The sequence below is a fragment of the Pan paniscus genome, chromosome 10 (genome assembly GCF_029289425.2).
Source record: "Pan paniscus chromosome 10, NHGRI_mPanPan1-v2.0_pri, whole genome shotgun sequence".
Taxonomy (NCBI): Eukaryota; Metazoa; Chordata; class Mammalia; order Primates; family Hominidae; genus Pan; species Pan paniscus.
In genome coordinates this window covers 13,841,096-13,853,309 of record NC_073259.2, presented here as the reverse complement: position 1 = coordinate 13,853,309, position 12,214 = coordinate 13,841,096, and the positions used below count along the sequence as shown (strand labels likewise).

The following is a 12,214-nucleotide window of genomic DNA, read 5'->3' as shown; positions in this document are numbered from 1 at the left end:
CATTCATATTCCACAACCACTGCAGAAAAGAACCATGGAATGGGTGGCTTCAAACAATGTCTGGGCCGGGTGCCGTGACTCACACCTAAATAATCTCAGCACTTTGGGAGGCTGAGGTGGGTGGATCACTTGAGGCCAGGAATTCGAGAGCAGCCTGGCCAATATGGCAAAACCTCGTCTCTACTAAAAATACAAAAATTAGCCATGCATGGTGGCAGGCACCTGTAGTCCCTGCTTCTTGGGAGGCTGAGGCAAGAGAATGGCTTGAGCCTGGGGGGTGGAGGTTGCAGTGAACTGAGATCGTGCCACTGCACGCCAGACTGGGCAACAGAGTAAGCCTCTGTCTAAAAAAATAAAAAAATAAAAATAAAAATAAAAAATTGTCTGGAGGCCAGAAGTCCAAAGTCAATCAAATGTCAGCAGGAGCATGCTCCTTTAGAGGTTCTAGGGGAGAATCCATTCCTTGTGCTTCCAGCTTATAGAGGCTGCTAGAATTCCTCAACTTGTGGCTGCATGATCCAATCTCTGCCTCTGTGATCACCTTGCCTCCTCCTCTTCTGTCTGGGTCTCCTCCTCTGCAGAAAGAGTGTCAGGCCTCTGAGCCCAAGCTAAGCCATCATATCCCCTGTGACCTGCATGTACACATCCAGATGGCCGGTTCCTGCCTTAACTGATGACATTATCTTGTGAAATTCCTTCTCCTTGCTCATTTCCTTGCTCTCCTTGCTCAAAAGTTCCCCTACTGAGCACCTTGTGACCCCCACTCCTGCCTGCCAGAGAACAACCTCCCTCTTTCCTTTACCTACCCAAATCCTATAAAATGGCCCCACCCCTATCTCCCTTCACTGACTCTCTTTTTGGACTCAGCCCACCTGCACCCAGGTGAAATAAACAGCTTTATTGCTCACACAAAGCCTGTTTGGTGGTCTCTTCACACGGATGCATGTGAAATTTGGTGCCGTGACTCAGATCGGGGGACCTCCCTTGGGAGATCAATCCCCTGTCCTCCTGCTCTTTGCTCTGTAAGAAAGATCCACCTACGACCTCAGGTCCTCAGACTGACCAGCCCAAGAAACATCTCACCAATTTCAAATCTGGTAAGTGGCTTCTTTTTACTCTCTTCTCCAGCCTCCCTCACTACCCCTCAACCTCTTTCTCCTTTCCATCTTGGCACCACACTTCAATCTCTCCCTTCTTTTAATTTCAATTCCTTTCATTTTCTGGTATAGACAAAGGAGACACGTTTCATCCATGCACCCGAAACTCCGGCACTGCTCACAGACTAGGGAAGGCAGCCTTCCCTTGGTGTTTAATCATTGCAAGGACGCCTCTCTGATGATTCACCCAGGTTTCAGAGGTGTCAGACCATGCAGGGATGCCTGCCTTGGTCCTTCACCCTTAGCAGCAAGTCCTGCTTTTCTGGGGGAGAGGCAAGAACCCCTCAACCCCTTCTCCTTCACCCTTAGCAGCAAGTCCCGCTTTTCTGGGGGAGGGGCAGGAACCCCGACCTCTTATCTCTGCACCCCGATCCCTTATTTCCACACCCCACCCTCTTATCTCTGTGCCCTGATCCCTTATTTCCACAACCTGACCTCCTATCTCTGCACCCCAACCCTTTATTTCTGTGCCCCAACCCCTTTCCCGCTTTTCTGGAAGGAAAGAAAGCCCCACCCCTTCTCTTCGTGTCTCTATTCTCTCTTTTCTCTAGGCTTGCCTCCTTCACCATGGGCAAGCTTCTGCCCTCCATTCCCCTTTCTTCTCTCTTAGCCTGTGTTCTTAAAAACCTAAAACCTCTTCAACTCACACCTGACCTAAAACCTAAATGCCTTATATTCTTCCACAATGCCACTTGACCCCAATACAAACTCGACAGTAGTTCCAAATAGCCAGAAAATGGCACTTTCAATTTTTCCATCCTACAAGATCTAGATAATTCTTGTCATAAAATGGGCAAGTGGTCTGAGGTGACTGACGTCCAGGCATTCTTTTACACATCGGTCCCTCCCTAGTCTGTTCCCAGTGCAACTCATCCCAAATCTTCCTTCTTTCCATCCCACCTGTCCCCTCAATCCCAACCCCAAGCATCGCTGACTCTTTCTAATCTTCCTTTTCTACAGACCCATCTGACCTCTCCCCTCCTCGCCAGGCTGAGCTAGGCCCGAATTCTTCCTCAGCCTCTGCTCTTCCACCCTATAATCCTTTTATCACCTCCCCTCCTCACACTGGGTCCGGCTTACAGTTTCATTCCATGACTAGCCCTCCCCAACCTGCCCAGCAATTTCCTCTTAAAAAGTTGGCTGGAGCTAAAGGCATAGTCAAAGTTAATGCTCCTTGTTCTTTATCCCAAATCAGATAAGGTTTATGCTCTTTTTCATCAAATATAAAAATCCACCCCAGTTCATGGCTCGTTTGGCAGCAACCCTGAGATGCTTTAGAGCACTAGACCCTAAAAGGTCAAAAGACCGTCTTATTCTTAATATACATTTTATTACCCAATCTGCTCCCGACATTAAATAAAACTCCAAAAATTACATTCCGGCCCTCAAACCCCACAACAGGACTTAATTAACCTCGCCTTCAAGGTGTACAATAATAGAGTAGAGTCAGCCAAGTAGCAACATATTTCTCAGTTGCAATTCCTTGCCTCCACTGTGAGACAAACCCCAGCCACATCTCCAGCACACAAGAACTTCCAAACGCCTAAAGCGCAGTGGCCAGGCATTCCTCCAGAACCGCCTCCCCCAGGAGCTTGCTACAAGTGCCAGAAATCTGGCCACCAGGCCAAGGAATGCCTGCAGTCCTGAATTCCTCCTAAGCCATGTCCCATCTGTGCGGGACCCCACTAGAAATCGGACTGTTCAACTCACCTGGCAGCCACCCCCAGAACCCCTGGAACTCCAGCCCAAGGCTCTCTGACTGACTCCTTCCCAGATCTTCTTGGCTTAGCAGCTGCAGACTGACACTGCCTGATCGATAGCCTCAGAAGCCTACAGGACCATCACAGACGCTCTAGGTTACTCTCACAGTGAAGCGTAAGTCCATCCCCTTCTTAATCAATACAGAGGCTGCCCACTCCACATTACCTTCTTTTCAAGGGCCTGTTTCCCTTGTCTCCATAACCGTTGTGGGTATTGACAGCCAGGCTTCTAAACCTCTTAAAACTCCCCAACTCTGGTGCCAACTTAGACAATACTCTTTTAAGCACTCCTTTTTAGTTATCCCCACCTGCCCAGTTCCCTTATTAGGACGAGACACTTCAACTAAACTATCTGCTTCCCTGACGATTCCCGGACTACAGATACATCTCATTGCCACCCACCTTAACCCACAAGTAGAAGATACCTCTACTCCCTCCTTGGTGACCTATCATGCACCCCTTACCATCTCATTAAAACCTAATCACCCTTACCCCGCTCGATGCCAATATCTCATCCCACAGCATGCTTTGAAAGGATTAAAGCCTGTTATCACTCACCTGCTACAGCATGGCCTTTTAAAGCCTATAAACTCTCCTTACAATTCCCCCATCTTACCTGTCCTAAAACCAGACAAGCCTTACAAGTTAGTTCAGGATCTATGACTTATGAACCAAATTGTTTTGCCTATCCCCCCAAGGTGCCAAACACATATACTCTCCTATCCTCAATTCCTCCCTCCACAACCCCTTATTCTGTTCTGGATCTCAAACATGCTTTCTTTACTATTCCTTTGCACCCTTCATCCCAGCCACTCTTCGCTTTCACTTGGACTGACCCTGACACCCATCAGGCTCAGCAAGTTACCTGGGCTGTACTGCCGCAAAGCTTCACAGACAGCCCCCATTACTTCAGTCAAGCCCAAATTTCTTCCTTATGTGTTACCTATCTCAGCATAATTCTCATAAAACCACACGTGCTCTCCCTGCTGATCGTGTGTGACTAATCTCTCAAACCCCAACCCCTTCTACAAAACAACAACTCCTTTCCTTCCTGGGCATGGTTGGATAATTTCACCTTTAGATACCTGGTTTTGCCATCCTAACAAAACCATTATATAAACTCACAAAAGGAAACCTAGCTGACCCCATAGATCCTAAATCCTTTCCCCACTCCTCTTTCTGTTCCTTGAAGACAGCTTTAAAGACTGCCCCCACCCTAGTCTTGGTTCCCTGACCGGGAAGCGAGGTAATTGACGGAAAGTCGAGGCAGCCCGTTAGGTGGCTTAGGCCTGCCCTGTGGAGCATCCCTGCGGGGGACTCCGGCCAGCTTGAGCGACACGGATCCTGAGAGCTCTCCCGGGTAGGCAATTGCCCCGGAGGAATGCCTCGTCAGAGCAGTGTGTGGTAGGCCCCCATGGAGGATCAACACACTGGCTGAACACAGGGAAGGAAGAGGCACTTGGAGTCCGGACATTTGAAACTTGGTAAGACTGGTCTTTGGAACTTGCCCACTCCATTTGAGTGGAAGCGTGGCCTGATCACCCACGGCGTGCCTGTACTGGCACTTTGGATTTTGTTTTTGACTTGACTTGAATTGCTTGATACTTTGGTTTTGGTTTGACCTGGCTTGGATTTCTGGATACTCTCATTTTGGTTTTGATTCTGGTTTGGAGAAAACTGAAAAAGTGTGTGTGTGCCCCTTTGACCCATTCTTTGTTCTGTGGTGTGCGTGTGGTGTGAGCTTGGTGTTTTGTCTCGAGGAAACGTGGGTCAGATACAAAGTAAGCCTACTCCGCTAGGAACTATATTGAAAAACTTTAAGAAAGGACTTAATGGAGACTTTGGGGAACTTAGAACTTTGTGTGAAATAGATTGGCCACCATTAGAAGTAGGGTGGCCATCAGAAGGAAGCCTGGACAGGTCCCTTGTTTCTAAGGTATGGCACAAGGTAACTGGTAAGTCAGGACACTCAGACCAGTTTCCATACATAGACACTTGGTTACAGCTGATGCTAAACCCCCCACAGTGGCTAAGAGGACAGGCAGCAGCAGTGCTAGTAGCAAAGTGACAGATAGCCAAGGAAGGATCCTGCTCCACCCGCCGAGGGAAATCAACTCCTGAAGTTCTGTTCGACCCAACATCAGAAGATCCATTGCAGGAGATGGCACCAGTGATCCCAGTGGTGCCCTCTCCTTACCAGGGAGGCAGGCTCCCCACTTTTGAGTCCACAGTGCTTGCGCCTCCACAAGACAAACATATCCCTAGGCCACCCAGAGTACACAAGGTAGGAGGTGAGGACTCGGGAGAAACCCCTCCCTTGGCAGCTCGTTTAAGACCCAAAATGGGGACACAAATGCCCCTGAGAGAGCAGCGGTATACTGGGATAGATGAGGATGGTCACGTGGTTGGGAGGCGTGTTTTTGGGTACCAGCCCTTCACCTCTGCCCACCTTCTCAACTGGAAAAACAATACCCCGTCCTGTACCGAAAAGCCACAAGCTCTGATTGATTTGCTCCAAACTATTATCCAGACCCATAACCCCACCTGGGCTGATTGCCACCAGTTGCTCATGTTCCTCTTTAACACAGATGAAAGGCGGAGAGGGCTCCAAGCAGCAACTAAGTGGCTAGAGGAACATGCACCAGCTGATTACCAAAACCCCCAAGAGTATGGAAGGACCCAGTTACCAGGAACTGACCCCCAGTGGGACCCACATGAAAGAGAGGATATGCAAAGGCTAAACCGAGACAGGGAAGCTCTCTTGGAAGGATTAAAGAAGGGAGCCCAGAAGGCCACAAATGTTAACAAAGTCTCTGACGTCATTCAGAGAAAAGAAGAAAGTCCAGCACAATTGTAGGAGAGACTGTGTGAGGCCTATGGTATGTATACTCCTTTTGATCCTGATAGCCCTGAAAATCAAGGCATGATTAACATGGCTTTAGTTAGTCAAAGCGCAGAAGACATTAGAAGAAAACTGCAGAAACAGGCTGAGTTTGCAGGGATGAACACATCACAGTTATTAGAAATAGCTAACCAGGCGTTTGTAAACAGGGATGCAGTAAGCCGTAAGGAAAACCACAGAGACAATGAACGTCAGGCCCAGCGAAACACCGACCTGTTAGCGGCAGCAATCAGAGGGGTCCCCCCAAAGAGGCAAGGGAAGGGGGGACCCGGGAAGGAAACTCAGCCTGGCTGTCAGAGCTTGCAGCGTAATCAGTGTGCTTATTGTAAAGAAATAGGACATTGGAAAAACAAATGCCCTCAGCTAAAAAGAAAACCAGGTGACTCAGAGCAGGAGGCCCCGGACAAGGACGAAGGGGCCCTGCTCAACCTGGCAGAAGGGTTATTGGACTGAGGGGGACTGGGCTCAAGGACCCCCAAAGAGCCTATGGTCAGGATGACAGTTAGGGGTAAAGATATTGATTTTCTTGTAGATACCGGTGCTAAACATTCGGTAGTAACCGCCCCGGTCGACCCCTTATCCAAAAAGATTATTGACATCATCGGAGCCAAGGGAGTTTCAGCAAAGCAAGCTTTCTGCTTGCCTCGGACTTGTGCTGTAGGAGGACATAAAGTGATTCATCAGTTTTCGTACACACGTGACTGTCCCTTGCGCTTGTTGGGAAGGGACTTGCTTAGCAAACTGAGAGCCACTATCTCTTTTACAGAGCATGGCTCTTTGCTGCTAAAGTTACCCAGAATGGGAGTCATTATTACCCTTACGGTCCCCCGACAGGAAGAATGGAGACTTTTCTTAACTGAGTGGGGCCAAGAGATAAGACCAGCTCTGGCTAAGCGGTGGCCAAGAGTGTGGGCGGAAGACAACCCTCCAGGGTTTGCAGTCAACCAAGCCCCCATACTTATAGAAGTTAAGCCTAGGGCCCAGCCGGTTAGGCAAAAACAGGAGCCGGTCCCCAGAGAAGCTCTTGAAGGTATCCAGGTCCATCTCAAGTACCTAAGAACTTTTGGAATTAGAGTTCCTTGTCAGTCTCCATGGAACACTCCCCTCCTGCCTGTTCCCAAGCCCAAGACCAAGGACTACTGGCCGGTACAGGATTTGCGCTTGGTTAATCAGGCTACAGTGACTTTACATCCAGCAGTACCTAACCCGTACACATTGCTGGGGTTGCTGCCAGCTGAGGACAGCTGCTTCACCTGCTTGGACCTGAAAGATGCTTTCTTTAGCATCAGATTAGCCCCTGAGAGGAAGAAGCTGTTTGCCTTTCAGTGGGAAGATCCGGAGTCAGGTGTCACTACTCAGTACATTTGGACTGGGCTTCCCCAAGGGTTCAAGAACTCCCCCACCATCTTCGGGGAGGAATTGCCTCGAGACCTCTAGAAGTTTCCCACCAGAGACCTAGGCTGCGTGTTGCTCCAGTACGTTGATGACCTTTTGCTGGGACACCCCATGGCAGTCAGGTGCACCAAAGGAACAGATGGTCTACTCCAGCACCTGGAGGACTGTGGGTATAAGATGTCCAAGAAAAAAGCTTAGATCTGCCGACAGCAGGTACATTACTTAGGATTTACTATCCGAAAGGGGGAGAGCAGCCTAGGATCAGAAAGAAAGCAGGTCATTTGAAATCTACCGGAGCCTAAGACCAGAAGGCAGGTGAGAGAATTCTTATGGGCTGTGGGGTTTTGCAGACTGTAGATACCAAATTTTGCAGTATTAGCCAAGCCTTTCTATGAGGTCACAAAGAGGTGGGGACCGGGGATTTTTGAATGGGGATCCCAGCAACAGCAAGCCTTTCATGAGATAAAGGAAAGATTTATATCAGCCCCAGCCCTGGGGCTACACGATCTAAAAAAGCCTTTTCCATCGTATGTGTCAGAGAGAGAAAAGATGGCAGTTGGAGTTTTAATCCAAACTGTGGGTCCCTGGCCGAGGCTGGTGGCCTACCTCTCTAAACAACTAGACGGGGTTTCTAAAGGATGGCCCCCATGTTTAAGGGCCTTGGCAGCAACTGCCCTGCTAGTACAAGAAGCAGATAAGCTGACTCTTGAACAAAACCTGAACATAAAGACCCCCCCATGCTGTGGTGACTTTAATGAATACTAAAGGACATCATTGGCTAATGAATGCTAGACTCACTAAGTACTAAAGTTTGCTCTGTGAAAATCCCCGTATAACCATTGAAGTTTGTAACACCCTGAACCCCGCTATCTTGCTCCCAGTATCAGAGAGCCCTGTTGAGCATGACTGTGTAGAAGTGTTGGACTCAGTTTACTCTAGCAGACCTAACCTCCAGGACCAGCCTTAGGCATCAGTAGACTAGGAACTATACGGGGCTGGGAGCAGCTTCATCAACCCACAAGGAGAGAGATGTGCAAGATATGCGGTGGTAACTCTGGACACTGTTGCTGAAGCCAGATCGTTTCCCCAGGACGCTTCAGCTCAGAAAGCTGAACTCATTGCTTTAATTCGGGCCTTAGAACTCAGTGAAGCTAAGAATGTCAACATTTACACTGACTCTCAATATGCCTTTTCAATCCTTCAAGTGCGTAGAGCATTATATAAAGAAAAGGGCCTATTGAACTCTGGGGGAAAAGACATAAAATATCAACAAGAAATCTTGCGATTATTAAAAGCCATATGGAGACCCCACAAGGTGGCAGTTATGCATTGCAGAGGACATCAGCGAGCTTCCACCTTGGTGGGTTTAGGGAATTCCCGCGCTGACTTAGAGGCTCGAAAAGCAGCATCTGCCCCCTTCCGGGCATCAGTCACAGCCCCCCTGCTCCCTCAAGCACCTGAACTTGTACCTACTTATTCTAAAGAAGAAAAGGACTTTCTCCAGGCAGAGAGAGGACAAGTGATGGAGGAAGGATGAATTCGGTTACCGGATGGGAGAGAAGCTGTGCCACAGCTGCTAGGAGCTGCAGTTGTACTGGCTGTGCATGAAACCACCCATCTAGGTCAGGAATCACTTGAAAAGTTGTTAGGCTGGTATTTCTACATCTCGCATTTGTCAGCTCTTGCCAAAACGGTGACGCAGTGGTGTGTTACCTGCCGACAGCATAATGAGAGGCAAGGTCCAGCCGTTCCACCCGGCATACAAGCTTATGAAGCAGCCCCCTTTGAAGATCTCCAGGTGGACTTCACAGAGATGTCAAAGTGTAGAGGTAACAAGTATTTACTAGTTCTTGGGCGTACCTACTCTGGGTAGGTGGAGGCTTATCCAACACGAACTGAGAAAGCTCGTGAAGTAACTCGTGTGCTTCTTCGAGATCTTATTCCTAGATTTGAACTGCCCTTACGGATCGGCTCAGATAACAGGCCGGCATTTTTGGATGACTTAGTACAGAAGGCGGCAAAGATATTAGGGATCACATGGAAACTGCATGCTGCCTACTGGCCTCAGAGTTCCAGAAAGGTGGAGCGAATGAATCAAACTATCAAAAATAGTTTAGGGAAAGTATGTCAGGAAACAGGATTAAAATGGATACAGGCTCTCCCTATGGTATTATTTAAAATTAGATGTACCACTTCTAAAAGAACAGGATATTCCCCTTATGAAATTTTATATCATAGGCCCCCTCCTATACTGCGGGCACTTCCAGGCACTCCCTGAGAGTTAGGTGAAATTGAGTTACAGCGACAGCTACAGGCCTTAGGAAAAATTACACAAACAATCTCAGCCTGGGTAAATGACAGATGCCCTGTTAGCTTATTCTCCCCAGTTCACCCTTTCTCCCCAGATGATCGAGTGTGGATCAAGAACTGGAACGGAGCCTCTTTGCGTCCACAGTGTAAAGGACCCCAGACTGTCGTCCTGAGCACTCCCACCGCTGTGAAGGTAGAAGGAATCCCAGCCTGGATCCACCACCGCCATGTAAACCTGCAGTGCCTGAAACCTGGGAGGCAAGACCAAGCCCAGACAACCCTTGCAGAGTGACCCTGAAGAAGATGACAAGCCCTGCTCCAGTCACACCCGGAAGCTGACTGGTCCACGCACGGCCGAAGCATGAGGAAGCTCATCATGAGATTCATTTTTCTTAAATTTTGGACTTATACAGTAAGGGCTTCAACTGACCTTACTCAAACTGGGGACTGTTCCCAGTGTATTCAACAGGTCACCGAAGTAGGACAGCAAATTAAAACAATCTTTCTGTTCTGTAGTTATTATGAATGTATAGAAACAATAAAAGAAACTTGTTTGTATAATGCCACTCAGTACAAGGTATGTAGCCCGAGAAATGACCGACCTGATGTGTGTTATAACCCATCTGAGCCCCCTGCAACCACCGTTTTTGAAATAAGAAGAAGAACTGGCCTTTTCCTAGGTGATACAAGTAAAATAATAACTAGAACAGAAGAAAAAGAAATCCCCAAGCAAACAACTTTAAGATTTGATGCGTGTGCAGCTATTAATAGTAAAAAGCTAGAAATAGGATGTGGTTCTCTTAACTGAGAAAGGAGCTAAAGAATAGAAAATAAATATGTTTGTCATGAGTCAGGAGTTTGTAAAAATTGTGCCTATTGGACATGTGTTATTTAAGTTACTAAAAAAAGAACAAAAAGGACCCGGTTTATCTTCAGAAGGGGGAAGCCAACCCCTCCTGTGCTGCCGGTCACTGTAACCCACTAGAACTAATAATTACCAATCCCCTAGGTCCCCGTTGGAAAAAGGGAGAACGTGTAACCCTGGGGATCAATAGGACAGGGTTAAACCCTCAAGTTGCCATTTTAATTAGAGGGGAGGTCCACAAGTGCTCTCCCAAACCAGTATTTCAAACCTTTTATGAGGAGCTGAATCTGCCAGCACCAGAATTTCTGAAAAAGACAAAAGATTTATTTCTCCAATTAGCAGAAAATGTAATTTTCTTACTTAATGTTACTTCTTGTTATGTTTGCGGAGGAACGACTATCGGAGACAGATGGCCTTGGGAACCCCGAGAGTTGGTGCCTACTGATCCAGCTCCTGATATAATTCCAGTTAGAAGGCCGAAGCTAGCAACTTCTAGGTCCTAAAAACCTCAATTATTAGACAATACTGTATAGCTAGAGAAGGGAAAGACTTTATCATCCCTGTAGGAAAGCTTAATTGTATAGGACAGAAGTTGTATAACAGCACAACAAAGACAATTACTTATTAGGGCCTAAACCACACTCAAAAGAATCCATTTAGTAAATTTTCTAAATTAAAAACTGCTTAGGCTCATCCAGAATCTCATCAGGACTGGCCGGTTCCCGCTGGACTATACTAGATATGTAGGCACAAAGCCTACATTCGGTTACCTTATAAATGGGCAGGCAGTTGTGTTATTGGCACTATTAAGCCATCTTTTTTCTTATTACCCATAAAAATGGGTGAGCTCCTACGTTTCCCTGTCTACGCCTCCCGAGAAAAGAAAGGCATAGTTATAGGAAACTGGAAAGATAATGAGTGGCCCCCTGAAAGGATCATTCAGTATTATGGGCCTGCCACATGGGCACAAGACGGCTCATGGGGATACCGAACCCCCATCTACATGCTCAATTGGATCATACTGTTGCAGGCCATCTTAGAAATAATTACTAATGAAACTGGCAGAGCTTTGACTGTTTTAGCTTGGCAAGAAACCCAAATGAGGAATGCTATCTATCAGAATAGACTGGCTTTAGACTACTTGCTAGTAGCTGAAGGAGGAGTTTGTGGAAAATTTAACTTAACCAATTGCTGCCTACAAATAAATGATCAAGGACAGGTGGTTAAAAACATAGTCAGGGACATGACAAAGGTGGCACATGTGCCCGTACAGGTTTGACACAAGTTTAATCCTGAGTCTTTATTTGAAAAATGGTTTCCAGCTATAGGAGGATTGAAAACCCTCATTGTAGGTGTATTGCTAGTGATAGGAACTTGCTTGCTGCTCCCCTGTGTATTACCCTTGCTTTTTCAAATGATAAAAGGTTTTGTAGCTACTTTGGTTCATCAGAAAACTTCAGCACACGTGTGTTATATAAATCACTATCGCTCTATCTCACAAATAGACTCAAAAAGGAAAGATGAGAGTGAGAACTCCCACTAAAAAGTGAAAATGCTCAAAGGGGGGAAATATGGTATGAGACCACCACTTCTCCTGTTGTCCTTCCCAGTTTCTCCCCAACCTCACCTTTTCCCTAGTTTATAAGACAGCAAAAAGGAGAAAGCAAAAAGTTGGAAAAACAGAAGTAAGATAAATAGCTAGACGACCTTGGCGCCACCACCTGGCCCTGGTGGTAAAAATAACAATAATATTAACCCCTGACCAAAACTACTGGTGTTATCTGTAAATCCCAGACATTGTATGAGAAAGCACTGTCAAAACTTT

At 47.1% G+C, this 12,214-nt stretch overlaps 1 protein-coding gene across 1 annotated transcript in view; it reads left to right on the top strand.

Annotated features, from left to right (window-relative positions):
• LOC117974825 (translation initiation factor IF-2) overlaps positions 1-10,001 on the top strand; it is a 91,108-nt gene extending 81,107 nt beyond the window's left edge. The window contains 2 exon segments of the mRNA XM_055095423.2: positions 9,620-9,751; positions 9,754-10,001. Of these exon segments, the coding sequence (XP_054951398.2) occupies positions 9,620-9,751; positions 9,754-9,863 (242 nt within the window). The 3' untranslated portion in view covers positions 9,864-10,001.
• The last annotated feature ends 2,213 nt before the right edge of the window (positions 10,002-12,214 follow it).